General features: G+C 43.8%; 2 protein-coding genes across 6 annotated transcripts in view; one reads left to right on the top strand and one right to left on the bottom strand.

Moving 5' to 3' along the window:
- Positions 1 to 21,535, top strand: part of LOC121723848 (neuron navigator 2-like) — a 76,564-nt gene extending 55,029 nt beyond the window's left edge. For 2 of the 5 annotated variants that reach the window (XM_042109999.1, XM_042109997.1), the window contains 22 exons: positions 533 to 693; positions 1,394 to 1,582; positions 3,209 to 3,261; positions 4,163 to 4,186; positions 4,409 to 4,483; positions 7,651 to 7,734; positions 8,186 to 8,297; positions 8,569 to 8,825; positions 10,932 to 11,104; positions 11,877 to 11,957; positions 12,427 to 12,580; positions 13,079 to 13,235; positions 13,565 to 13,662; positions 13,887 to 13,982; positions 14,372 to 14,540; positions 15,552 to 15,787; positions 16,304 to 16,467; positions 16,998 to 17,069; positions 17,839 to 18,035; positions 18,341 to 18,459; positions 18,817 to 19,020; positions 19,396 to 21,535. In XM_042109999.1, the coding sequence (XP_041965933.1) occupies positions 533 to 693; positions 1,394 to 1,582; positions 3,209 to 3,261; positions 4,163 to 4,186; positions 4,409 to 4,483; positions 7,651 to 7,734; positions 8,186 to 8,297; positions 8,569 to 8,825; positions 10,932 to 11,104; positions 11,877 to 11,957; positions 12,427 to 12,580; positions 13,079 to 13,235; positions 13,565 to 13,662; positions 13,887 to 13,982; positions 14,372 to 14,540; positions 15,552 to 15,787; positions 16,304 to 16,467; positions 16,998 to 17,069; positions 17,839 to 18,035; positions 18,341 to 18,459; positions 18,817 to 19,020; positions 19,396 to 19,521 (3,001 nt within the window). In that variant the 3' untranslated portion in view covers positions 19,522 to 21,535. The remainder of the gene's footprint in view (positions 1 to 532; positions 694 to 1,393; positions 1,583 to 3,208; positions 3,262 to 4,162; positions 4,187 to 4,408; positions 4,484 to 7,650; positions 7,735 to 8,185; positions 8,298 to 8,568; positions 8,826 to 10,931; positions 11,105 to 11,876; positions 11,958 to 12,426; positions 12,581 to 13,078; positions 13,236 to 13,564; positions 13,663 to 13,886; positions 13,983 to 14,371; positions 14,541 to 15,551; positions 15,788 to 16,303; positions 16,468 to 16,997; positions 17,070 to 17,838; positions 18,036 to 18,340; positions 18,460 to 18,816; positions 19,021 to 19,395) is intronic. The other 3 variants (XM_042109998.1, XM_042110001.1, XM_042110000.1) reach the window with 3 other exon arrangements.
- A 222-nt stretch (positions 21,536 to 21,757) lies between these two features.
- Positions 21,758 to 24,845, bottom strand: dbx1b (developing brain homeobox 1b). Its single transcript, XM_042110741.1, has 4 exons — positions 24,423 to 24,845; positions 24,118 to 24,219; positions 22,584 to 22,786; positions 21,758 to 22,460 (listed from the first exon to the last, which is right to left on the bottom strand). Exons 1-4 carry the CDS (start codon positions 24,769 to 24,771, stop codon positions 22,137 to 22,139), a joined length of 978 nt encoding a protein of 325 aa, XP_041966675.1. The 5' UTR covers positions 24,772 to 24,845; the 3' UTR covers positions 21,758 to 22,136.
- Positions 24,846 to 26,439: the final 1,594 nt, after the last annotated feature.

Here is a 26,439-nt window from a genome sequence, read left to right as displayed (position 1 = left end):
ATGACCTGTCCATCCAGTTTGGAATCCCTGTCATAATAAACAGGCTTCGCCAACTTCACTTCAGCCACACACACACAGACTGGGCTGTTTAGTTAGAGTCTCCACTCTCCAGCAGTGGCATATCTCCCAGATCTGGATCCCACTGGCATTTCATATGTGTGGACTGGATTCACATGCCGTATTGATTGTTGCTGTTTGAAGCTATATAGAACTTGGACTTGAATTGAATTGTCTGTGCTCCAGTTCATCTAACCGTATGACATATGCAGGTTTGATTTTGTGGTTCATTTGTAATGTAACGTCATTCAGTATCTTAAGCTGAAGATAATTTTGATCACCTTCATATGCCATGCATGCTTTGTGTTGTGATGGTCTGTGTCTGTGTGCAGTAGGTAGTGTGTGTGAATGTATGTGCAATTTCTCTATAGTTGTGCGTGTGTTTGTTGTGTTTGATTGTGTGTGTGTGTGTGTGTGTGTGTGTGTGTGTACCAGCCTCTTGAATTTGAAAGCTGTGTGTTTCTCCCCCCACCAGGTATGCTCACCTGCCCCAGCTGCGCAGCCAGGAGGAGTCGCGGGATTGGCTGCGCTCGCACTCAGCGGGCGGTCTGCAGGAATCAGCGGCCGGCGCCCACCCCTTCTCCCCCGGCCTCATGTCCCCATCCGGCACGACTCGCTTCAACTTCGCCCAGCTGGGTAGGGGCCAGTTTTACTGCTGTGTGCATCGCAGTCTGGAGTGGTGGTGGTGGTAGCAGTAGCAGTAGTAGTAGTAGTGGTAGTAGTAGTAGTAGTAATGGTAGGGCAATTTGTTTTGCAGTAATAACACACACACACACACACACATACACAGTGGTGGTTTTTGTTGTAGAAGTAAAAGAGGCCTAGACAAGGGTCAGGCAAGGCCACGTGTAATCTTTGAAAGTCACATTTGATTTGTTGTAATATAATGATAATTGTGAAAATGATCACAATTATCACAATTGTGGAAACAATGTTAATCAATGTTAAATCAGTTGTTCCCTAAAAACAGCAACAGATCAGTATCAGTTCTACATCAGTTAGTTTTGGCTTATACTGCACATGCAAGCGATTGGTTAAATAAGGGTGGAAGTGTGTTTCTTTGACTTCAATGGACTTGTTTTTTAAGCTATCAAGCACTGGTATTTTTGTCAGGAAATCAATCTGTGTCTTGTTCAAATTCAATATGCCACTATTTATATGAACCTGCATGCCGTGATGAGTGATTGATGAGCTGCATGCAGCTTGAGTGATTACTTAGTACCAGCATGTTTATCCACTCTGTTGTTTTGGGACTAATAAATGCTTGCCAACAGTGGCCAAGTTAGTGCAACTTGTTTAGTCACGCAGCTCCCTTCTGCTGTTGTTTTGCCCTCAGCAGGCAGTCAGCCCACTGCTGCTCATGTCAACATGTCCACCCTGCGCACCACCAACGGTCTAGCCAATCAGGACGGGCCCTGTGTTGACCCTTACAGTGACCCACGCCTGCGCAACTCGTCGATGTCGCTGGAGGAGAAGGGTCGCACCATGAGCAACTCCGGATCCTTCAGGGACGGCCTGGAAGAAGGTGAGACTCCATTAAATGAAGCCTGAGGCTTATTAATGTTGAGGTGTCCATTTAATGAAGCCTGAGGCTTATTACTGTTGAGGTGTCCATTTAATGAAGCCTGAGGCTTATTACTGTTGAGAACGTTGTGTGCAGTTCTCTAAATGTATTGTGACAAATGGAATGCAACAGACTGAATTGAATTTGCATTGCATTTAATTGAATTTACACTGAATTGAATTTACATTGAATTTAATTAAACAGAATTTATTGAAGTTAATTCAACTGAATTTACATTGAATTGGATGGAAATGAATTGAACTTACTGTAATAGAGCTGAACTGAACTGGGGAGTTTTTTTCTTTTTTCTCAATTCCCTTTTGTTTACTCTGGGCAACAGAATAGCTAGTGGGAGATTCATTGATTAAAACCCCTCCATTAACCACATAATTGCTGATGCAAATGTGGCTTTCTGTGGTAGTCTGCGGCGGAGTGGGCATCCGTCCCAGCAGACGGTGCAGTCAGAAAGCGGTTTTGACAGTTTTTTCTTGTAGCAGCAGGATGTCGACTCAAAACATCCACAAGGAACAAGAGCCACAAAACACAAAGAAACGCTTTGTCGCTCCCAAGGATTGAACAAACGGTCGGCCTCCCGGCTTGATTAACGACCACTGCACTTGGCCCGGGTACTGTGTGATATATCCCGAGGCGCTCTCCTCCTCCTCTCCTTCTCCTCTCTGACTAAGTCCTCTTGGCCACGGGAGAGGGTATCGAGTTCCCCAGGTCCATAGGCGGGTTCTAGATTAACACATGTCTGAGGTGTTTGGACTTGCAGGTAGGAACACAAGCACCTTGATTAATGTCTGCAGTGGTCTCAGAGGCTGAGTCATCAAAATGAACTCAGGGACACCTATGGTGTGTGTTGCGAGCAGCTTTGGCTGACTCAGTGGCTGTTCAGCCTATGGATAACCCACAGCATGTTGTTACTCAATGGCTGTTTAGCCTATAAATAACACACAGCATGTTCTGTCGGATGGGTAAAAACAAAGAGAGATCCAATGAACATAAACTCTCAGCCCTGGGGACCTAGCAGGTGGACCTGGTGTGTTTGTTTATCGGAGCGTAGGCCAACACTGGCCCACCAAAAACAAACCCCAAGTCCATGAGGTGCTTGCGGAGGGCAGAGTTAACTAGGCTACTTGTTTTTTAATGTATCTTTTCTGGAATGTCATTCCAGTGAGTGAATTTTAATAGACTTACAGGAACTGGGCCTCCAGTTAAGACCAGAGGCATGAACGTTAGCCACAGTAGCGTAATGTTTTTCCTGGAAGTCGTGTCTGGGCTGGTGAAAGTGTGACTGTACACTGGCTGACAGGCAGATTCAATAGCTGCCTGGTGATGGGCGTATTTCATCACGCTCGTGAAAGTGGAGAGAAGAAGAAAAATGAAGATAAAGAAGTGTGTTTTGTTCAGAGTGAGCTGACGTGTTGGTGCGCGCTCAGCCGTCTCCCCGAACCTGGGGGTAAGGAGGTTCAAATGTGATTCACTGGGAAAGGTTTTGCTTACAAGTGTGTGTGTGTGTGTGTGTGTGTGTGTGTGTGTGTGTGTGTGTGTGTGTGTGTGTGTGTGTGTATTCTCTCTCCTCAGTTCATGGCTCCTCACTGTCGCTGGTGTCCAGCACGTCCTCAGTTTACTCCACGGTGAGTCAGTCCGCCAGGCCACCACACTGGGAGGACAGACACACACTGAGCAGAAAAGGCTCAACTCAGGCTTTTTCAAACAGCCGTTCTTTTGAAAAACAGTTCTCTAGTACGTTCCCTGTTGTTGTCTCTGTCCTAGTACAGTCATGTCCTATGCATTAGCTGCACCGTGTATAAACCGCATGATGGTGTTTTATGCCAATTAAAAACACAAAACGTTGTATTGACCGCACCCATGTATTAACCGCAGTGCCCAAAAGCCCAATGAATCAGAATCAGATCAGGAGGAAGACTGATGGGCATGTATAGCCCTCCCCTGTGCATTAACCTCATAGCTGAGGAAAGTTTGCAAAATCAATGTATAAACCTTACGGTAATTAGCCCTATTTGCCTACATGTTTAACAATTCAAAAGATGGAACAGATTATAAATAAACCATCCTCAGAAAGTTAAATTTGCTCATTATTGTAAGAAACGTGGCCTGATTTCACACCATCCCCATGTGTTGATTAGTAAGGAAAGCATGTAGGCATATAGACGAGTGCACTGGGGAGAGCTCCTTAAGTCTTTTGGCAGTAACCCAGGATAAGATGATTTGACAGGGTGTGAAATGCATACACCGCTCTTGAGCAGACCAAACACACACACACACAACACAAATACACACACACACACACACACACACACACACACACACACACACACACACACACACACATAAGCCTGAGCAGACCAAACAGCAGGTGTGTGTCCATCACGTCTGGATATTCTGTGCTGACAAACAGATACACCTTGCTGTCAGAAACTTATGATCACCAAACTCTCCTTCTCTCTCTCTCTCTCTCTCTCTCTCTCTCTCTCTCTCTCTCTCTGTCTTTGTCTCTGTGTGTCTCTCTTTTAGCCTGAAGAGAAATCACATTCAGAGGTAAGATGACCTGTCATCGGCCTGCCTTTTTTTCCTGAGAGAATGCCAGACTAAGTGTCAGGGTGCTGTCAGAATCTTTCTGATGTTGTAATGTGCCTGCATTGTTCACAATGTATACCGGTAGCCATTGCTAATGTTATTTCTGCCTGTTATTTTGTGACCCTAAGAAGCAACCATTCTTACTTTAAGGTGTTAACATGAACTGAATGACATGTTTTGCAGATTCGCAAGCTTAGGAGGGAGTTGGATTCCTCCCAGGAGAAGGTGTCTGCCCTTACCACTCAGCTGACGGCTAACGTGAGTAGAATTATACTGAAAAGAGCCGTTTACACCAAGAACGACAACTAAAACAATAACTGAAAGTGACACCGACAGTATCATTCTTCAGTCGTTATGGTTATAGTTTATGTGTGTTATATTGTCATTCATATTAGCTAGAGCAGTGGTCCCCAAACTTTTTCTTCCGAGGGCCAGCTCACTATGCCTGGCTCTAAGAGAGGGCCAGAGACTCAGAGTATATCAACCATAAATAGCTTAGTGCTGTGAACAACCGTTATCATTAAAGTTGTGAACAGCCGTTATCATTAAAGTTATCATTTTTGGTGTGAACAGCCCTTCATACTAAAGGTGCATTAGCATAACGCTAAAGCCTGTGCATTTGTCCACACATCCTTAAATTGTGAGAGGCTGGTTGCGTTTGTCAGAAGCACTGACTGAGATCTTTTTTGGCCTGTTGGTTTCAATGCACAGTGTGCTGCTTTCACACTGATTTTGTAGATGGTTATGATTTCATGAGAAATATTTCAAGGCACTGTAGAGTCGGATATTGGATTAGGAACCTTAAATAAGGTTTAAAATGCTGTCATGTGGAACACAGCACCATGTTTTCTACTGCTGTAGGTGTGTGTGTGTGTTTTTTAAGTATATTGTTTGGCCTTTTTATGCCTTTTAATGAGATAGGACAGTGGAGAATGACAGGAAGTGAGGGGGGGTAGAGAGAGTTGGGGTAGGATGCTGGGTCGCCGGCGTACAGTGCAGGTGCCCCAGACAGTCGCGCCAAGGCCAGGGCCGTAGGTGTGTGTTTGACATACATCCTGCTTTTGTTATGTTTCATTTGAAGACGTCAGTCTGTGGCAATATCATGTTTTTGTTACCAGTCTGTGTCTGTGCCCACCAGTGCATTGAACATGAAACGGCTTGTGAGAGCATGAGTGCTAGTTTGGATGGTGCGCTCTACTGGTTGAGTGCATGTAAACGGGGCAGGCTAATGAAATGCATACACCCCGCTTGGCCTGCATACACACACTGCAGACGATGAAGAGAGGCCCTCACAACAAACCCAGCCGCTAGTTCATCTCTGAGGGCTGTCTGTTATGCCATATGCTACACACACACACACACACACACACACACACACACACAGACACACACACACACACACATACACACACACACACACACACACACACACACACTTAACACACACACACACACACATACACACACACACACACACACACACACACACACACACACACACACACACACGCATAACACAAATACACACACACACACATACACACATACACACACACACACACACACACACACACACACACATGCAATCACATACTCTTCCACTGTGTTTGTGTGGCGAACGGTTCTTTTGAGCGTGTGCTTTGGGTTATCTCCAGTCTGCTGGAGATGATGGAGAGCAGACCGCATGTCCTGGCACAAGCCGCCCACCTGAATGGACGTGGGCCAAGCCTATTCCTTCCATTCCATCCAACTTATCTTCTCATGTTCCATGGCGCGCGCGCGCGTGAGTGAGTGTGTGTGTGTGTGATAGTGTGTGTGAGTGTGTTTGATAACATCTGGGCGGCCGTACGTCTGGGCACTTGTGTTCATTCCTTCACGGAGACACGGCAGAGTGGGCTGGCACACCGCTGTCGTGCTGGTGAGTGTGTGTGTGTGTGTGTGTATACGTGTGTGTGCCTCAATAGTTTACTGTTCGCTCCGGCCGCTAGTGCTAACATCATGCCGCTGGGACGCTCCTGTCCGGAAGTAGGCAGGCCTGTGCGGTGGCAGCCCCTGAACCGCTATCCGACCGCGGGGATGGAGCAGCTGCGGCGAGAGCTGGAGAGCGGGAAAGGGCGCCGGCCTCTCAGGAGGACCCTGAGCCACAGCCCTGGGCAGGGACGGACCAGCGCCTGCTGTGCACTCTCTCAGGTGGGCAGAGCCGACCGATGCCTCGCGTTCACGCTCACGCTCAGACTGGAGCTGCCAGAGCGGACGCCGACGCTGATATGACTCATTTAATCGCCGGTTATTATTCAGAGATGTTTATGGATGTGTTGAGTTATTAGTAGTCACGGGTCTTGTCTTGTTGGATGTCGGTACGCCGTTTTATTATGTGGGAAAGTTGTGACGTGAGACAGGGTGTAAGCAGCGTAAACTGTGTTCATAAGGCTGAGGAGTTGTTCCAATGTTTGCTGAGTGTTCTGTCCTGTCATGACTCACAGTATTGTGAAACTTCACAGAATTGCCAAACCGGGGATGTTTTATTTTGTAATCGATTGGAAATGAAAACAGATGTGCTTGACATCACTTGTCTTCATAACTATATGTGAAGTGAATATAAGCGAATATTGTTTATGTCCTTTTAAGATTGCTGACTGTAATGATATAATGATCTTTGCTTGTTTTGTTCTGTCTCCTAAAAGTCAGATTTACTGTACGTATGAGAATATGTTCTGCTTGTTCTATATACATTGTTCAGCTTATCCCATCTGTGCAGTGGCATGCAGAAAGATGAAATGGTGCTTCATCTGAGTTTTTACTGGAAGAAGCACCAGTGATTATGCGGCAGCCTAAAGCCCCCAGTCTGGTTCAGTAGTGGGCCACCCACTGGACGACTCCCGTCTCCTGCCCACCCTCTCACAGTGCAGCGCGTAGATCATGCCCAGACAGGGAGCCACTGGGGGAGCAGTGCCTACCAAATGAGCAGTCTGTGGCAGATGCCTTTCTGACGTGTTGTGGCCTGGCCTGCTTTTACTGTGATGAGAAAAATGGACCTGACTGGAAGTGGGGGGTGGGGTGGAAGTGGGGGGTAGGGTGGGGGTGGGATGGGGTGGGGGTTATGGATTTACGTGACTTGTCTTTCCACATCTTTGAGCTCTGATGTACAGAGCAGATAGCCCAGCGCTAAGGGGCCTGTTGACATTTAAAAATGAAATCTCTAATCTCTCTCCCCTTGGTCGGCTGGTGTGTGTGTGTGTGTGTGTGTTTCTATGTTTCTATGTTTCTATGTGTATGTGTGTGTGTGTTTGTGTGTGTGTGTAAGTGTGGGTGGATTTGGGGGAGTGTGGTGTGTTGGTGGTGGTTTTTTTCCGTATGTGCTGTGTGTGTGTGTGTGTGTGTGTGTGTGTGTGTGTGTTCATGTGTGTGTTTTGTTGTGTGCACAGGCTCACCTAGTGGCTGCGTTTGAGCAGAGCTTGGGGAATATGACCATCCGGCTGCAGAGTCTGACCATGACGGCAGAACAGAAGGTGGGTCAGCACCCCCTATGCTCAACAGCGCCCCCTATGCTCAACAGCACTCATGAACTCCTGGAAACAAAGCTGATTTGCGCCTTAATATTTAATCTTTAATGTGTGATAGTGGTTCATAAGAGTTGAATTTAACATTAGGGGTTGAATATCATACTTGTACCTCTACGCACACTAAATCACACACTGACTTCAAATGACTGAATCAAGAGTGTATTTTGTTCGGATGTTTATTTTGATGTGTGATGTCTGTGTATATGTGATTATTGCCATCTGGGTTGCAGGTTACGAGATTCAGGCTTCTATAATGTCAGAAAGTCTCTTTATAAATGCTTATATAGTCATGTAATGACAAAAGGAATATGAACATGTATGTATGTACAGTACATATGATTGTGAACATGTAATACATATGGGATGGTAATTGGGATGGTAATTGGTTTGTTCTCAGGACTCGGAGCTTAATGAGCTGAGGAAGACCATTGAGCTGCTGAAGAAGCAGAACACAGCAGCCCAGGAGGCCATCAGCTGTGTCATCAACACGCCTGACCTCAACTGCAAAGGTCAGGAGTCACAAATCACTATAGTCACAAGGACAGCACACACCAAGTGTTTTTTCTACTCAATGGCTGCTTCTCTCTACGAAAAATAAAGTTACAAGCATTCTCTGACTACATGTAAACATAAAGCAGCACACACCGCAGCGGCCATATATCTGGGCATTGTGGTATGAAAAGTGTATGTACAGTATATTGGTTTGATGTTTGATGGGTTGTGATGGTTTTGGAGTCTATTATGCATCTTTTAAAAAATAATTACCTCCCAAATGTCCAGGTCCTTCAAACTCAGCCAGTGGATCTCCGCAGTTGCAGCCTCCACCGCACGTGCCGTCACAGTCTCAGCCACAGCTCCAGCTGCAGCCCCAGACGCAGGCCCAGATGCAGACGCAGACGCAAACGCAGGCGGACCTGCGCATCCACAGACAGCACTCATCTGACAGTGTGTCCAGCATCGCCAGCGCCACAAGCCACTCCAGCGTGGGCAGCACCCTGGAGCTGGACGCCAAGAACAAGAAGAAGAGGAAGAACTGGGTGAGCGCCTGCACACACACTTTTTATTCGCTCTACTTCTCTTTCATTTCTCTTTCTCTCTCTCTCTCTCTCTCTCTCTGTCTGTCTCTTCTCATCCCTCTTGTTTGCTCTCTGTTACTCTTGTTATATTTTCATAAGCTTATCTGTGTGCTTGTCTGACAGCAGTTTTCACAGTTTTCACAATTATACAAAATCACACTTGGACTGAAGTTTGAACACGCTAAACTCACATAAATGCCATTCTCTTCCAGCAAGGGCACATGTACTGACCCAAAAAAAAAAATCTGATATTGTATCTGATTTGTTTCTCAAGTGTTGCTGTTTTCTTTCCCTCTCTCATTCTGTCGTCTGACTGTCGTCTGCCTAGTCTGCGTGTACTGGAGGAAAGGTGAACGAGTTGGTTGTGCTTTAGTCGTGGTGTTCGTACCCTCCAGCAAATAGAGCTTCCTTTGTGTATTACACATGACAAACCTGACACAGCCAGTGAATTTAGCCTTAAGCTTTGTCATTGTAGAAACAGGTTTGTCATTGTGGATTAGTTTGTCTGTTGGCACTCACTGTGCTTTTTAGCCTCTTTGTCTCGTCTGAAATGGAGGCTGTTTTAGAGACCTTCCTCTGTGTGGTTTGAATTCTCAGGTTGGTGTGCGTTTTTAACTCTGCCCTATTTGCCCTTCCAAACAGGCCGTGTCGTGCGTGGGGGTTAAGGTGCAAGGCGACAGCGACATCGACTATGTACGCCTCCTATTCAGAGTCATTTTGTGTGTGTACTTGTGTGTGGAGGTTAGATTGTGAGGAGACAGTGCAGCCATTCAGTTATTTCAACCTAATGGGATCTGGCAGGAGAACATTTTCCACCAAAACAATATGGTGGGAGAAATAAAACAAAATAACAAAATAAGTTTCCTCCCAAAAGTGGTTGGATAATCGATTGGTCTCACTCACTTACTCACACACTCACTCATCCGTAAAAGTAAGGAGGTGTTTTGTTTCAGAGCTGGGCATAGATGATTTGCTTTCCCTTCCTTTAGTGGTTTCTCATCTGAGCTCAGAGCAATCCTCTCAGCCACTCGGTAGTTAGCATGCCTGGTCTGGTTGCATCCAGGGTTGTTTATGTGACTGCTTGTGTCGTGTTCAGTATCCCTGCTAGCCAGATGTCCAATCCCTCCCACCTCCAACGAACCCCAAGTCACATTTCTGTGTCATAACATGCACAGACTTCACAGCTCTCAGTGTAGAGGAGATGGGAGTGCAATGCCCAGATGTGAACTCTGCACTCTGTCCTTGATGTCAGCTAATAAACTGTAGCATTCCCTTAGGCCTTACACTCCCTCTTGCCATAGAACAGTGGTGTGTGTGTGTGGGGGATTTGTGGTCCGTGGCTGTAATAGACTGTAGTTCTCCTGCCGTATTGTGGAAGTTGGCAATGCGATTTCCCTGCAGGGACTTATGACAGCGCCATTGCCCGTCCAGAGCACATTCTTCCACTCTCGCATCAGCTCCGCTGCCTATAACGGTAATGATCAGTTTCTACCAGGATATGGGGTGGTGTTTTCAAAACTCTCTTCTCCCATTTCCCTCTTTGCTCCTGCTGCATGGCAATCTGTAGGTCTATGAGGTAAGGTCATTGTTTGCGCCAGAATCTTCTCCAGTACAGTGACCTACGCATGCCATTATGTGTTATTCAGTAAGAATTTTTGTGTGGATTATAATTTAATTTTGGTCACAATTGTTACGTGCTTTTTCAATCAAGCTTTTTGATTGAATTCCCTTGATCATCATTTCTCCTCTTTGTGTATTTAACGTTGTGTGTCCTCTATCGAAAGTAACTGCATAAAACACTAAATGTCACATTGGAAATGTATACAAATGTATACATGATTATCCCTCAACAGATCGATATAAGTATGGCTTGTGTGTCTTGCATAATATAAGATCATAAGTTTGCCAAACATTCGAATCACAGGTTCACAGGCGTTTTGAGGACTTGCTTGTCATGTTGCGCTTTGACCAACGGACGGTGGCTTTGTAGAGGACACAAAAGATGTAGGTATCGTAGATGTAGGTGAAATCACTTCCTTGAGTATCTCTCCTCTCTCTCCCCCTCAGCTACGAAGCTCTTTCAAACAGGCCTTCACCAAGAAGAAGTCACCCAAATCCGCATCGTCCCACTCCGACATCGAGGAAATGACCGACTCCTCGCAGCCTTCTTCCCCCAAACTGCCCCACAACGGACCCACCTCTTCCGCCCCCATGCTCCGGACCTCTCACTCCAACTCTCTGTGAGTTTCACCAAAGATCCTTGATTACTAGCAAGATAGAGCAACGTAATTCGTTACTATGGGAGCAAAACGGTTAATAAATATCATTCTCGTTAATATGAATGACAACGTTCACACATAAACTATAACAATAACGACATGAAGAACGATATCGTTGGGGATCACTTTCAGAGCGATTTTCACAACGATAAAATGCTAATAGCCAATCAGAACCCATCGAATTTTAGCCGTCACATTTATTAACACAAGGAGAAACTTTGTTTATCGTTGTTCAGTGTGAACGCTTTTATTGTTATGGTTATAGTTATCGTTATCGTTCTTGGTGTGAATGGGCCTTATTTAGACATGTGCACACAAGCTTGAACTGACGAAGGGCTCATGCAGTTGCCAGTGTGTCTAGAATGCACATTTGCGGGAAAAAATGAGAGGTCTGAAAGTATGCTCGCCCTTTAGACTGTGGGCTTGATTACATACATATTTATTTCAATTTTAATCTGACCAAGGGATTAAGACCAAGTATGTAGAGGTTGTTTGGAATTTGGAAAGAGACTTTTTTGGAAATGGGCGTCATATGTATTTATATCAGAGGGTTATTATTTCAAAAAAGTTATGGCACTTTTCTGAGGCATATGGTTGTGTTTCTGTTGTTTTGCTGTTGTTGTTTACACTTTTTGAAGAGAATACAAGATTCTTGCCATGATGCAAGGATTGGTACAAGACATGCCAGTTTTGTTTAATAGTGTTCTTCTCTTGTCCATGTTTTTGTCTGTAGCCCTGTCCTCACCCCCCTGCCTGCTCGAACGCGAGGCTGGGGCAGTAACAGTGCTCTCATGAGGACAGGCTCTCTGGCTCGGTAAAGACAAAACAAAAACAGGACAACCCCCCTATCAATCTCCTGTGCTTTTGTGATCCAGATCCATAATCATTCAAAGAAACTGCCAATTTGACCCCCAATAATCCCCAAACCCAATTATCTCTCAATTTTCCTCCGTTTTTAGTTGACGTGTGCTGTAATCACCCCCACCCCACTCCTAATCCAGCTTTAACTCTGAACCAGATGATTTCAGTGATTTAAATAATCGTTGTGAAGTTGTGGTATGCATCCTGCCAGGTATTGGTTTGCCAACAGTCTGTAATTGGAATTTATATGGAAATAACAAAGTTTTGTTTCCTTGACGGAAAGACTCAAACTAAACCCTGGTCGGACCGAGATGGTGTGTGTTGTGATTCAGCTGTGAAGTGCTAACACTATCCTAGGATAGCAAAGGCTGAGTTTAGCTTTGAGAGCCTGTGTGATTGATTTCATTTGGTGTTGTCGACAGGATCTCCGAGTGCGTGGACACTGACGCCGAGACGGTCATGCAGCTGCGCAGTGAGCTGCGGGACAAAGAGATGAAACTGACCGATATCCGCCTGGAGGCCCTGAGCTCCGCTCACCAGCTTGACCAGCTGAGAGAGTCCATGAACAACATGCAGGTCAGTCACAGCTGCTTGACCACCTGGGAGCTCTGTGGGCCTTCGTCATCCATCAGTCTCATGCTTGGATTCTCAAATAGCCATGCAGCCAACACCTAAAATGTTCAGACATGACAAAGAGTTTAGACAAGTCCTAATTATATGGAAAGCACATGGAAAATCTGAACACTTGCACTTAAGAATAAAAAAATATGTCCATTAATCAAGGCTAGTACCATGTTGCACACAGAGATTGGACAGGCAGAATTCATAATTTTAGTTTGTATTATACACAAGCTATTATGTAAATGTAAATGTAAATCAGGTTTCTAGGCCAGGCATACTTGCCCCATACTTATCCCATCTGTGAATTAGTGAGAATTATAAATTATGAATTAGTGTGAATTATGAATGAGTAATTATTGTATTGGACAGTGCACTGAATTTGAGGGTTTGTGTGTGTGTGTGTGTGTGTGTGTGTGTGTGTGTGTGTGTGTGTGTGTGTGTCCGTGTGTGTAGGGTGAGATAGAGAAGCTGAAGTCGGAGAATGACCGTTTGAAGATGGAGTCTCAGGGCAGCTTCAGCAGAGCCACGTCCCAGTCGTCCTCCCTCAGTCCCTCTCTGCCAGCGCTCTCCTCCCAGCAGAGCCTCAGCCTCAGCGAGTCCACCAGCCTCGGTGTGTGTGTGTGTGTGTGTGTGTGTGTGTGTTTGGATACCCACGTGCTTGTGTGTGTGTGTGCGCTTTTCTGTGTGTGTTTGCTTGTGACAGAAAGAAAGACAAATTGTTTATCTGCATGTCTTATGCATGTCTACTTCAGGTTCTTTTAGAGGATGGCATGTACAGAAAAACTACATGTATTTGAACACATTCGCAACTATTCACAAAAGTCATGGCAATAACAACTCCACGTCTGTTTGAGTTTATGTAATTACATACACATGAAGGGCCTTGCTGCACTGAGCGCCTAGCTGCTAGCATGCTAACTGAGAACCCTGAATCTGCAGACATGTTACTGGAGGACTGTGGAGATGGAGGCTCTAGGAAAGAGGGCCGGCGTGTGAAGATCGTAGTGAGTTTGGAGGACGAGGCCAAATGGAAAGAGGTCAGAATTGGGTCAAATTTTGCTTCCTATTTGAATGTCACTGAATATCTTGGTATGTGTTTTTAAGTTTTAGATTACAAGTAATTATTTATATGTTTAACTTATATGACATAAATACACAATTTTTCTTATTTTTCTTCCTTATTTGTATATTTATTTTTGGAATAACTCTCTTAGCCCTCTTTGCTTGTTCCTGTCTAATGTTTCGATTCTGCCTTGAATAGGATGGTAGCCCTCGTCAGTTCCTGATCGGCTCTATCGGTGTCAGTGGGAAAACTAAATGGGATGTGCTAGATGGCGTGGTCAGACGTCTCTTTAAGGTAAGCTCTATACTCTGGTGTTCCGCTGGTGAACATGTACTTAAACTAAAGCAAGATACGTGCCATCATGTTTTGAACTATGGATCATTTTCACATGTTTGGAGAACTTTGACACTGTTTATAGATAGCACTACATAGTTTATTTGTCAATCCATTACAGTGATCTATCTATGTCTATGTCACCTCCTTTGTTTTGCTTCTAGTTTGTACTCTATACATACAATTACAGTCCATCCCTTTAGAACGCACACAAAATCACCAACAAAGCAACCTTACTAGGAAAAATATCTGATCAAAATACCTCGCCTTCGAGAGCATTTCATCTGGCAGGTAGTAAATCATGTGGTAGAATCTGACATATCTCCTCTCTTGTCTTTCTTGTCTCTCAGGAGTGCATCATCCATGTTGACCCGGTGAGCCAGCTGGGTCTGAACTCTGACAGTGTTGTGGGCTACAGTATCGGGGAGGTGCACCGCACCAGCGGAGCAGAAACGCCCGAGCTGCTGCCTTGTGGGTACCTGGTGGGGGATAGTGACACCATCGCTGTCAAGCTTAAAGGTAGGTGTGTCCTACTGGGAAAGTTTTAACGTAAACTGTAGGGGTGTGTGTGTTTGTGCAAGACTTATCATGCAAAAGATGAGTCACTGCAAAATGTTAACTTAGTGTTCTGGTAATGAATCATGTAGAACTATGCACTCAGATGAAGATCAGATGAAATCGGTTCAGTTGCATAGTTGTAGAGTAGATTCAGAGCATTTCCTTCAGCTCTAATACACACTCTTGCAACATCTGTTTCTTTTTTTTGGGAGGTGGGGTACATTTTGCTACAAACAAAGAGTTATGTACATCTCCAGTAGGGGGCGTTGTAACATGAGATTAATTGGTAGGAATATAACTGAACTGCTAAATCTCACTCCACTCCTGTTTCATCTTTTCATTACATTTACATTCACATTTACATTTATTCATAAGCAGATGCTTTTATCCAAAGCGACTTACAGAAATGAGGAATAACATATCTATCTAGTTTGCCTGCAGGGCTTGGAAGGTTTTGCATTTTTGATTGTGGGCTGGTCTAAAGGTATTAGCAGCCGAGACTTATCAGCTGGTTATCAAGGTTGTTCCTTTTACTAATGACAAACCATTGAGTGCATTATCTTTACCTAATTTACAGTAATGTAACCAGGTTTAAAGGTTGAGGATTAAAACAATTGTAGCAGATGCTAGCGGATGTAGCAGATGATTTAGGAGCTTCTCCAGTATGAGTGTTCTCATTCAGAGTGGCTCTCTGCTGTAAAGTGTCAGTGGTGGTGTGTGTGTGTGTGGGGGGGGGGGGGGGGGGGGGGGTCGACAGATCGCCCGTTTCGTCCTGGTGCACTGTAATTTCCCAACTATTAGCCGAGGTTTATACATTGATTTTGCAAAATTTCCTCAGCTATGATGTTAGTACATGGGGGCAGTTAATATGGTTTTGTTTTTTTCAACTTGCATAAAACACGGTCCTGCGGTTTATACACAATGCGGCTAATACACAGGAAATGACTGTAACCCTGGTCTGGCCCTGTGCAGGTGTGCGCGAGAGCAGCACGGACAGCCTGGTGTTTGAGACGCTCATCCCCAAGGCCATGCTGCAGCGCTACGTGTCGCAACTGCAGGAGCACCGACGCATCATCCTCTCCGGCCCCAGCGGCACCGGCAAGAGCTTCCTGGCCAGCCGGCTGGCCAAGCATATGGTGCTGCGCGAGGGACGGCCACTCACCGATGGAGCCATCGCCACCTTCAACGTGGACCACAAGTCCAGCAAGGTCCGAGCCTGACCATCTGTACTCCTTAATGTACAGCTTCATGGGTTTGGGTTTGGGGGAAAAAGGATAAAAATACATACATAATATAAATGTTTGCGTGTCCAGAACATACAAAAATACATACATAATATAAATGTTTGCGTGTCCAGAACATACAAAAATACATACATAATATAAATGTTTGCGTGTCCAGAACATACAAAAATACATACATAATATAAATGTTTGCGTGTCCAGAACTGCACACAGTGATGTTTAACTAATACTATTGCCCATATGAGGCATTATCATAAAGCAACATCATCCATTTGAAACAGTTTTGCTTTTGCACTCACAATGAAAATTCATCTTAATCATAGATTAACCGTATCCATCACTTACATGTGTAGGGATGACCCATCATTTCACTGATACTGTTAGATTAACCATATCCAAGATGGCCATCATTTTACTGATACTGTTAGATTAACCATATCCAAGATGGCCGTCATTTGATTGCTGTATTGCCCTCTGCAGGAGCTTCGTCAGTACCTGTCTCACCTGGTGGACCAGTGCAGCAGCGGCAGCGTGAGTGTCCAGGCTGAGGACAGGCCCCTGGTGCTCATCCTGGACAACCTGCACCACCTCAGCTCCCTGGGGGAGATCTTCAACGGCCTGCTCAGCGCAAAGCACCACTACTGGTGAGCACAGCAGAGTAGTAGGCTACTCAAACATGTCCTAAAACAACCCTTAACGTTCATTTTCAAAACTGTGCAACTCACCGAGTGGTTAGTGGTGTTCGTTGATGTTCCAAAACAAGTAGCGTAGCGAAATACAGTTCAGGACATGTTTGAGTAGCCTACAGTATGCCTGTTGGCAGCCACCCTGAGCAGTCAAAGGCGATTCAAAACGAGTCAGAAAAGTCGAGACAGGACCAATCGTCAAAATTTCGGTGTCCACAACTCTAGTTCATCCAAAACAAACCAGAAAAGAGCCTTAAAGTGCTAAAAACCAGAATTTTCCTTTAACTGGCTGAAGTTACGCCTCCAAATCCTGACCCCCCTGGCCTGGGCAGTGAACCTGCTCTGTGGTTGTATCGAACTTCCTCTCAAATGTACCAGAACCTATTTGGAAAGCAGGCCAAAAGAATCAGTCTGGCTGATTTAGGAGATAAGGTCTATTCAAATGTCTTGGCGCTGTAAATAACTAGTCTCCTCTCTGCTACACACAGCCCTTACATCATCGGTACCATGAATCAGGCCAACGCTTCCACCCCCAACCTGCAGCTTCATCATAATTTCAGGTAGGAACCACTGTTTTTGGTTATATATATTTCTTTTCTAATACAGCCATGTCTGTCTGAGCTTTTGTACAGTTTTTGTGTGTGCTCAGTAGGATGTGCTATTTTCAGGGGTATCCACAAGAGGGCAGTGTCTCCTCAGATGCCCATCTGACCCTTGCTGCTCTCTATGGGCCCTTCTGCCTCCCCCTGTTTCTAAGCTTATTCTCGACATCGCCGTCACGTCATTTCCTCTTGACATGAAGCATTGTAATTGTTCATTGCAAATGCACAGAACTATTCTGATGAGTTTGATAGAACAGCTAAAGCGCTACAGTCTGAAGTTTTTTAATTCACACAGTTTTCCATACGTTTTTTTCCAAACCGGAAGTGGTGACAATGTCGAGAATAACCCTGGAGTTGGCTATGAAACCTACCCAGACATCCCCTCTGAGTGTCTGTGTCTCAACAGTTAGTGAGGTTCCCCCTCACTGTAAAGCCCTTACTGTGTCCTGTTAAAGCGCTATATAGACCCTTTCAAGAGAGTTCCATTATCAGCATCATAGTTGGCCCCACAAGGCTTCCGTTTTAACATTCCATATGTTATCTTAATGCCAGAGACGGTTGATAAATAAATGATGTATATTAAGGATCTTTGTTAATGCAGAGGAAGTAGATTGGGAACCAAATAGAACGTTCAAGCATTGTTTTTGTTTTTATTGTTGAAAGGGTCTATAGATACAAGTTGTTGTTGTTATCATCTCTGAGTCTGACCCTCTACGTGTTCCCGCAGGTGGGTTCTGTGTGCCAACCACACCGAGCCGCTGAAGGGCTTCCTGGGACGTTTCCTCCGTCGGAAGCTTCTGGAGACGGAGATCAGCAGCCGCACGCGGACTGCGGAGTTGGTGCGCGTGGTGGAGTGGCTGCCCTGCATGTGGCACCACCTCAACCGCTTCCTGGAGGCACACAGCTCCTCCGACGTCACCATCGGTGAGAGACACCTCGCTCACATGCATCAGGAACTCTCCCTTCTTCTTTTAAGTGATTTAGGAATAGCATTTTACACAATGAACAAAACAGGACAAAACCACTGATAACAAAAGTAACAGCCCATAAAGATGAAACCTTTGTTAAAATGCACTTATCAGTATTTTTGACTGTCTAACACATCAGACATTGTTATATAATGTTCATAATGTTCTTTTGTCCAAATTAAATCATAGTGCATAAGATAGGTTTTTATTTAAAAGCTCCTCTATGTTGTCTGATGTCCTTTTCCCGTTTCACCCCTCCAGGGCCACGGCTCTTCCTCTCCTGCCCCATGGATGTGGAGGGGGCGCGGGTGTGGTTCACAGACCTGTGGAACTACTCCATCATCCCCTACATGCTGGAAGCAGTCAGAGAAGGACTACAGGTACCAGCACTCACACCACTTCAAAACGAACACACAAGTCAGGATTTGTAGTCTACTTTTTTAGGCCCTTGCTCACTTGCTGAATATAGTATTGAATAGAATATAGTAAATAATAGAATAGAATAGAATAAAATATAGAATATAAATACTGTACACACTATAATAGCGTGTATACTCTTTATATATTTTTGTATTATATTTATGATCTAGATTAGACAAAAATGTTTTTTTTACTGTGCATAAATTCTTCATCAGACACTGGCACATAGTGATCAGAAAAGTAATATTCAAAGTAAAAAAGCTGAGCTTTTTGAAGTGTAGCTTGACGCTGAAGCTGAGTGTTTATTTCCCGGTCAGCTGTATGGGCGCAGGGCCGCCTGGGAGGACCCTGCCAAGTGGGTGATGGAGAGCTTCCCGTGGGCGGCGAGCCCTCAGCAGCACGAGTGGCCGCCGCTCCTGCAGCTGCGGCCCGAGGACGTGGGATTTGACGGCTACTCGCTGGCCCGTGAGGGCGGCCACAGCAAGCAGGACACTCAGGGAGAGGCCGAGAGCGACCCTCTAGTAAGACATCTCTTATCACTGACCTCTGGGTCACAGTATGATTAACAGCACAGCAACACTGTCGGCCCAAGTAACATGCTGCCTACAGACGTCATAGATTTCTTGTAGATATCATGCACACCTGTGCTGTCATGTCCATCATGCTCATGTCCCGCATGCTCAGAGCTATGTGAGCGAAAATAATTGATTCCAAAAACGTTGATTTAGCCTCTTAAGATATACAAATCAAAGAAGAGACTAAATAGATGGTTCTGGAAACACACCTAGAAAAGTAAACAACTTTAGTAAGGTGTATCTTTAGAGTTTTCTTAATGTTTTTAGAGACAATGTTATGGGAAAAGCTGACCCTGGTTGTTGTGATGTCTTTTCCCACAGATGAACATGCTGATGAGACTGAAGGAGGCGGCTCATTCCACAGGCCCTCAGAGCTGCGACAGCGACTCCAACAGCAACAGTCACCAAGACAAAGTGATCGACTCGTCACTGGAGTCTACACTGTGATGTCCAGACAGCCTGTTCTCAGCAGTGAAAAACTGCACTCAGCAACTGAAAAAATACTAAATATCAAGCAATAAGAGACTTGCTTCTTTCTCTTCCTGAAAGGACTACAGGTAAAGCAGAGATTTTGGGAGGGACGGTGAAGCACAAAACAGTAAAAGCAAATTAAAGTGACACAACTATGAGGAATTTCAGTGTTTGCTCTGGGAAGTTCACATCATGTTACATGTTTTTTTTTTTTTTGGTGAACAACACTTAATGTGAACTGTGAACGCAACGTTTCAACAGAAAACCAGAGTCATTAAAACTCCAACCTGTAAGTGTTAATGCAGGTTATAGTAACATTTACATCACGAAATTATGTGGGCCCCACTGTGACAACTTTTCATTTTTATCTGTCCCGTTTCAATCAATACACTTTTGTTTCATCTTTTTTCATTAACGCATGTCTACAGTCTTTGGACATGCCTATTTCACCTGCAGAGTATGCAGTGAAACACTCTGGCAAACCCCACACACAGAGTAACTGCTACCTTCAGCTCACCCTGTGTTGCTCAGTCATCGGACCAGTTAAGATGCAGTGACATCACAGTCTTTAGATTCATACTTCTACAGCCTTTTGAACTTTGTATGCACATTGTACGCACATTTTCACGAAACTGAAATTGAACTGCATCGGTCTGTTGGCCCCTGCTCCCTGAGCCGGGTGCACTGAACAACCACCCTGTTGTTGTCTGCATCTACTCGCGATGCCTTAGTGCTTGTCTAGCAGAAACGAGAGCACCTGTTCACGTCCATGTGAACGTAGTTACAGGGCTGTACACGCTAGTGCCTCAGCAGTGCTCTGGTGTAGGTAAAGGATAAAAATAGAGACATACCTTGAGCCCCTCTGGTGCTGAAGTGGAGGACTTCCCTGGTCAACTCCAGCTGGGTGATCGGGACCTTGATCATGTTGTTTGCAGTCTGACTGAGGTGTTGAATCACACTGACGTAGTAAAAGTTTTTTTTTTTTTTTTGTATGGAAACAAGCACACCTATCGGAGCTGAACCCAGGGCAAGGCACAGAGAGAGCCTTGTGGCGTTGTAGGTGGTCAGATTTCTGAACAGCTTTGTCTAACGCGAGAGTGCGTTTATCCCAAGTGCTGACTGAAGAGCTGAAAGCACCACTGGTTTTGTGAGCTGGAGAAGTTCCTGAGACTTTAGAAGCACTTTTGGGGGATCTGCACATGTTGTTCCCAGCTCTCCTTTGAACTGAACTGCTGGCGTGCCTAGTAGTTCCCTTGGAAGACTTAGCGCAGTCCCCATTTGCATTAAGTATAAATGGAGTCCTCAGTGTTGCTTTAGTGAGAGTGACTGCACTTTATTCCCTCAGCAGATGAAGTGTCTTAAGATCCAATTTCACTCATATTACGCCCCTTTGAATTCATTCACAGAGTCTCCGTGGGTTGTTTTATTGTTGTTATTTTGAGTGCTATATATCTATCTGATAAAGAAATCTATGCAACACCCATTCTCCTTTTTTTTAATTTTATTTGGACTGAAACCAAACAGGTACCCCGCAGTTTTAGGAACTGCTAGTGTTTGTTGTGCCGAAAGTTCATTGACATGTGAATTCTCCCTAACTCTTTTCTTTGAGGTTTTTTGTTTATTTTGTTTATGTTTTTCTTTATTTGTGTTGTTGTGTTGGACTACCATATCTTTGTGTTTAAGAATGTTAAGGTTCATTTAATAAAAAATACGAGGGAGGAGTTGTTGACCACATTGTTAAGATGTTTGAAAAGTTGTGTTTGGGAATTGAATCATTAATTGTGTAGTGCAATTTGTTTTTGTAAATTTTTCTTGTATTTGTAACATACGTTTGTAAATATCTGATTTCAGATCTACATTTTGAGAACTTTTTTCTAACAACTTTTAAGAGAGGTAGGCCATGTTTTATGTACAGTGCTCAACAGTAAGGTTGTAGATTTTCAGTCACAGTCTGTAAATTCCATGGCAATAAATATTATCACTGTTGGAATTCTTTGTTTTTGTATATTAAAATGCATCTGTATTGAAAGGTTTTGGGTGCATCTCTGTTCTGAAACGGGTTCAGATATACTTTTATTCAAGTGTCAAATCACTTTTTAAAAACTTATGTTATAATGTGATCAGTGAAAGCATGAGTCAATTATTGTTCTTATGACATTTAATTTGTAGAAAATATTACATATTTTAAGTATATACATTTGCATAAAAGACAGTTTACAAAATATAGGTCTTTAATTTACATCTCTACATGTCTGATTAAATGCATTAAGTCTACTTCAATACATCTTGATTACAACACTCTTGGTGTTTGCTTATAAACATACAAACATTAATACAAATCAATATACAAACGTCATTGGCTGCCAAAACACAGCGAGGTGTATGAAAGACGTGTACCTTATAGTAACATTAAAATATTCCAAGTAATATTTTATGGATACCATGCCAAATATTGTCCCAGAAAATAGGGATGTTGGGCAGACGTGTTGCAATGTTACTGTAAAGGGGACATCCTCTTTTGCAATAATATCAAAACATTTTTGTAAATAAATCGAGTGGACTATAAAATAATGTATAACTTGTGTACAAATTTAAGACACTGTAATTTCCTCATCTTCAGATTCTGAGAAGTCTGAATGTTTGCTTGAGCTGGTCGGTGACATTGGGTTGGATTCAGTGCTGTTGAAATGTTGATGCGTCTGGTGTGAGTGACAGTACTTTAGGCGCGGTGATTCGCCTCTGAAGGCCTCCAGTTCATCCTCGCAGGTTTTGTTCCCTGTCCCCACGTCACTAAGGTCTGGGTTTGGATTCATTTTTGTCGGCAGAGTTTGCTCTCTGCATCCTCCAGACGACAGAAGTTCGCGCTCTTTGGAGTTGCGCCATTTCATTCGTCGGTTCTGGAACCATATTTTCACCTATTGGGATCAAACGGTGAGATGTGTGAGATGCATATTTTGGCATATAGGCTACTGATTGTTTTACTAAGCAGTAAATGAACATGGCAGCCTAATGATTAGGTAATATCATATAGTATTTACCTGGGAATCCTTTAGTCCAAGTTTTGAAGCGAGCTTCTTTCTGTCAGGTTTGCTGATATACTTCTGTTTTTGAAACATCTTTTCTAGAGCTTTCCGTTGAACATCGGAGAACACAGCCCGCCGCAGCATGCCCCGTCTCGGTTTCCCTCTCGCTGCAAGGGGCCACGAGAATGTCCCCGGGATAGGTACCACTGCAGATGATGCTATCAAACAACACAAAAATAGACAGAATTTAATAACGGTAGGTCTTTCTATATTATAAAGCAGCTGTAGCCTACTATACAATTACCTCAAGGCTTCTACGATTGTCTTTTCAAGGGGCGCGGTTGGATACTGAGAATTAATGTAGCCTACTCGAAGTCTATAAATATTGACTGGTTTATTGTTCTTGTGTTATTAAATACAATCCATTTGCGTGAAATGCCACGAAGTAACTAATTAGCACATTGCTTGGTTTCCAAAAGCATTGGTATGGTAAAAAGGCCGAGCATCCTTTCAGAGAACTCCAACGAGAGATAGAGGCGCTAATGAACCGTGAACGGTAATTGTGTCGTAATGAACTAACTGAAAAAGGCTTAGGACAGGCCGCTAAAGCCATATATTATGGCCACAAAGGAGATTTACACTTTCAAACTAAACACAACTGCATGCCAAGATCATTTGGGGAATACTGATGGCGGGCCCGTTTTGGCCCTCAAATCATTTTCATTAAGTGAGCATGAAAAGCTATTCATACAGCTGTTTTGGTGACATATATTCACACAATCAAGAAATGACTGTTAAAGTGTACTTTCAAGAATCAAATGCCTGTTTTTTTTTTATTTAGTCCTTCGAAGATACACAAATTATTACATGCAGAATAGACAATCATTTTGAATGTAGGCCATCACCTTCATTATCAAAACAGGTGTATAGTGTCATACACTGCTTAATTATTTCACATAAATAAATGTAGGCTACAGATATTGTCCCCTGGGTTTTGTAGCTTGATTTCCATGGACGACGCAGCACTCTATGTGGTCTTGTGGGAATATTGAAACTGAATAGCTACTAATGGGAAATTAGTCCATGACTGGTAAATGCCTATCAACAGCATGCCTAAGTCAACGGCCTGTCTGTGTGTGGCAGCCCGGAGGGAGCTGGCCAATTGGTCATGGTGCTGAAAGCTTTGTAAGCAAGCAGTGGCAAAGTGCACTGACTCGGTGGGAAAAGGGAGGCGATGAAGAGACGCCAGCAGCTTCCTTGTGAGAAGGGACCCGCCTCAAATTTGGACCATGACAATTCCAACTAATTTGTAGATTAGGGGAACCGGCGCAAAATGTCAGCAGTCACTGCTTTTGCTAAATAGGGCATCAAATTGGCGAGACCGATTCCACGATGTTCTGCTGCTTTCAGCCGCGAACTATGGTATTGTATACGGTCTTGTCATGTACAATCACAAACACCTTACTCGGGATAAAACTATGGTATTGTATACGGTCTTGTCATGTACAATCACAAACACCTTACTCGGGACAGAACAGAGGAAACTCACCTGGGAAGTAGGATGCTCTGATAAACGGTTGAAACGACCCATCAAAATATGAGAAAGGAATGTTTTTCATGTGCACGTCTGTCACCAAGGGTGGCGATGATGCTGTGATACAAGAAGGACAAAATGACAGTTAGCTGAAAATGTCTAAATGTTAAAGTAGTAAATAATGCTAAATGCATATTTATAATCTCTGTGGCAAATTGACAGTAAGCATATCTTGTGCATCTATGTATCAATACTTGTCATGCAAGAGCTGAAACCAAGATTGTTCTATACAGCAAACTCAAACAATTTATATAGTCTACCGTTGCGTGATGGGGCCAAGATGGCATTCACCCCAAACTTCAAGTAGTTGGGGTCGCTGTTGGGTAAGGAGGTTTGTGGCGAGGCGGTTCTTTTAGACATGCAGGTGGAGATGGAGATGTGGTCCGCCACAGATGTCGTGGTTCCAGTTGCAGGGGGAGAGGCACTCGGGGAAGGAATTGTCCTGTGCATGTAACTGGCTGGCCGGCTGATCCTCAACAGGTCCTCCACCAGGAAGCTAGAGTGAGTGCTAAACGCGGACTGCAAAGACGGTGGCAAAGTCAGCGCAGTAACGGGACGCAAAAGATTCGGATACATCGCGGGTGGCGCAAGAACACTTGGGAACATCATCTCACCTTCGCCAGATACAACAAAAAAAGAAAACAAAATACGTATATCTTGAGCCCCTTTTCACTGCAAGAGACTACTTCAGTTAGCATCCAGGGTGATGGTCTGATGAAACTCCTCTGACCCTTCCCTCCTGAGGAAGGGTTTTATAGGGGACCGTTGGCAAAGCCTTTCACAAGTGACAGCCGGAACAATGAGGTTCAACAAAGTTCTCCTAGTGAGTTCTTTCGTACCGAATTTTGAGCCCGCTGATTGGTCGACTCAAGCAAATTGTGGCTGGATTAAACATCATCAAACAATGCACAAAACATTTTGAACAAGAAATGTAGTCATACATGCATGTGTATGTAGCCATACATACATTTGGTGTATTTACCACCTTGTATCGGTCGTAATGGTAATTTGGTCTATTTGTTTTGCATCAGCCTATTTTTAACTTAATAAAGAACAATCAAATAAAACTAGTTTTGCCTTGACATTTTTTTTATAACGTTTTACAAATGCACCTCATGAAGAAATATGGTAGAGGTTGCCAGTGAAGGCTATGAAGCAAATAGCAACCGCAAATGGTTTCTATTTTTTTCAGAGCAAACTGAAAAGCAATTAAATGCAATACATTTTTATTGTTGTTTTCATGATGAGAATCCGTTTTTAGACCTATATGTTTATATTTAATATTTATATATTATTGTTCTATATGAAAAATCATATCGTATTATAGTCAATGGATTATTTATAAGTAGAATTTTCTACTTTTTCTAGAGGAGTTATTTTACATTTATTTCAACATATTAATATGTGTATATTAGGCTAATATGTAACCTATACTATGGAGTGTATAACACTTACTTATAAAACAAAAAAAGTCCAACAACCTTAACAAAATCATTACCTATAATTATTTTAGGTACATTGGCGAATAGCCTATATCATCCTCAGCTTTGAATATAGAAAGGGCACACAAAACAAAAGCTTTTCATATTGACTTCAGTAGGCTAAGTTCTGTATCCACATATCAAGTTTAACAAATGTCAGGACTTTAAAAAGTTTGCATGCTAGAAAGGATGTAGTATAGAAGATGGTTTCTGGAAGCCTTGTTTGTGTTCCGCCCATTTTCTTTTTTTTGTGGGATAACAGGCTGTAGCCTACCTTTTCCCTCCAGAGTTAGTGTGCGTGAAAACGAGGAATGCCATGATTTGAAAAGCTAGGTCAGACCCTTGCTGTGCCACACGTGGGTCCACTTTAATGTGGGATGTCAAAGCATTGGCTCCTCACCACTCCGTTAGAGCAGCCGGAGGGAAAAAACGAATGATCAACGCCTACTGAAGGAATAGATAAAATGGGAGAAACGCAGAACAAAAGAGTTCTTCCTCGGAAGATTCTATTTGAACACAAATTCTTTTTCTGTCCGATGAGCTAGAAGGGGCGACTCCTGAGGCCTGTGGACTAAGACCTGTGACTAATGGCGTTTGACCGCTGCTCTTTCAGTTTTGTCCCCCTGGCTATTCATGTAGAAGTAGTTACCTTCGCATTTATCTTCTCAGAGTCAACTCATGGTCTTTGATTTTGGAAAGGAAGCGCAAAAGGGTGAAAGGACCCCCGTGTGCGTCTTAAACGATGGCACAGAAGGTAAATCTCCATGAAATTATGCGCCAGGCGTCCCCCTTAAAA

This window comes from Alosa sapidissima, chromosome 11 (assembly GCF_018492685.1).
Source record: "Alosa sapidissima isolate fAloSap1 chromosome 11, fAloSap1.pri, whole genome shotgun sequence".
In the NCBI taxonomy this organism is placed as follows: domain Eukaryota; kingdom Metazoa; phylum Chordata; class Actinopteri; order Clupeiformes; family Clupeidae; genus Alosa; species Alosa sapidissima.
This window is presented reverse-complemented; position numbering and strand designations above follow the sequence as displayed.

What these genes read in the sequence shown, in the direction of transcription:
- dbx1b (XM_042110741.1), bottom strand. Translation starts at nt 24,771, where the DNA reads ATGATGTTCCCAAGTGTTCTTGCGCCACCCGCGATGTATCCGAATCTT. An exon ending in CTTGGCCCCATCACGCAACG is followed by an intron (nt 24,220 to 24,422) that starts GTAGACTATATA and finishes CTTGTATCACAG; the next exon opens with CATCATCGCCACCCTTGGTG. An exon ending in TTGGACTAAAGGATTCCCAG is followed by an intron (nt 22,461 to 22,583) that starts GTAAATACTATA and finishes TGATCCCAATAG; the next exon opens with GTGAAAATATGGTTCCAGAA.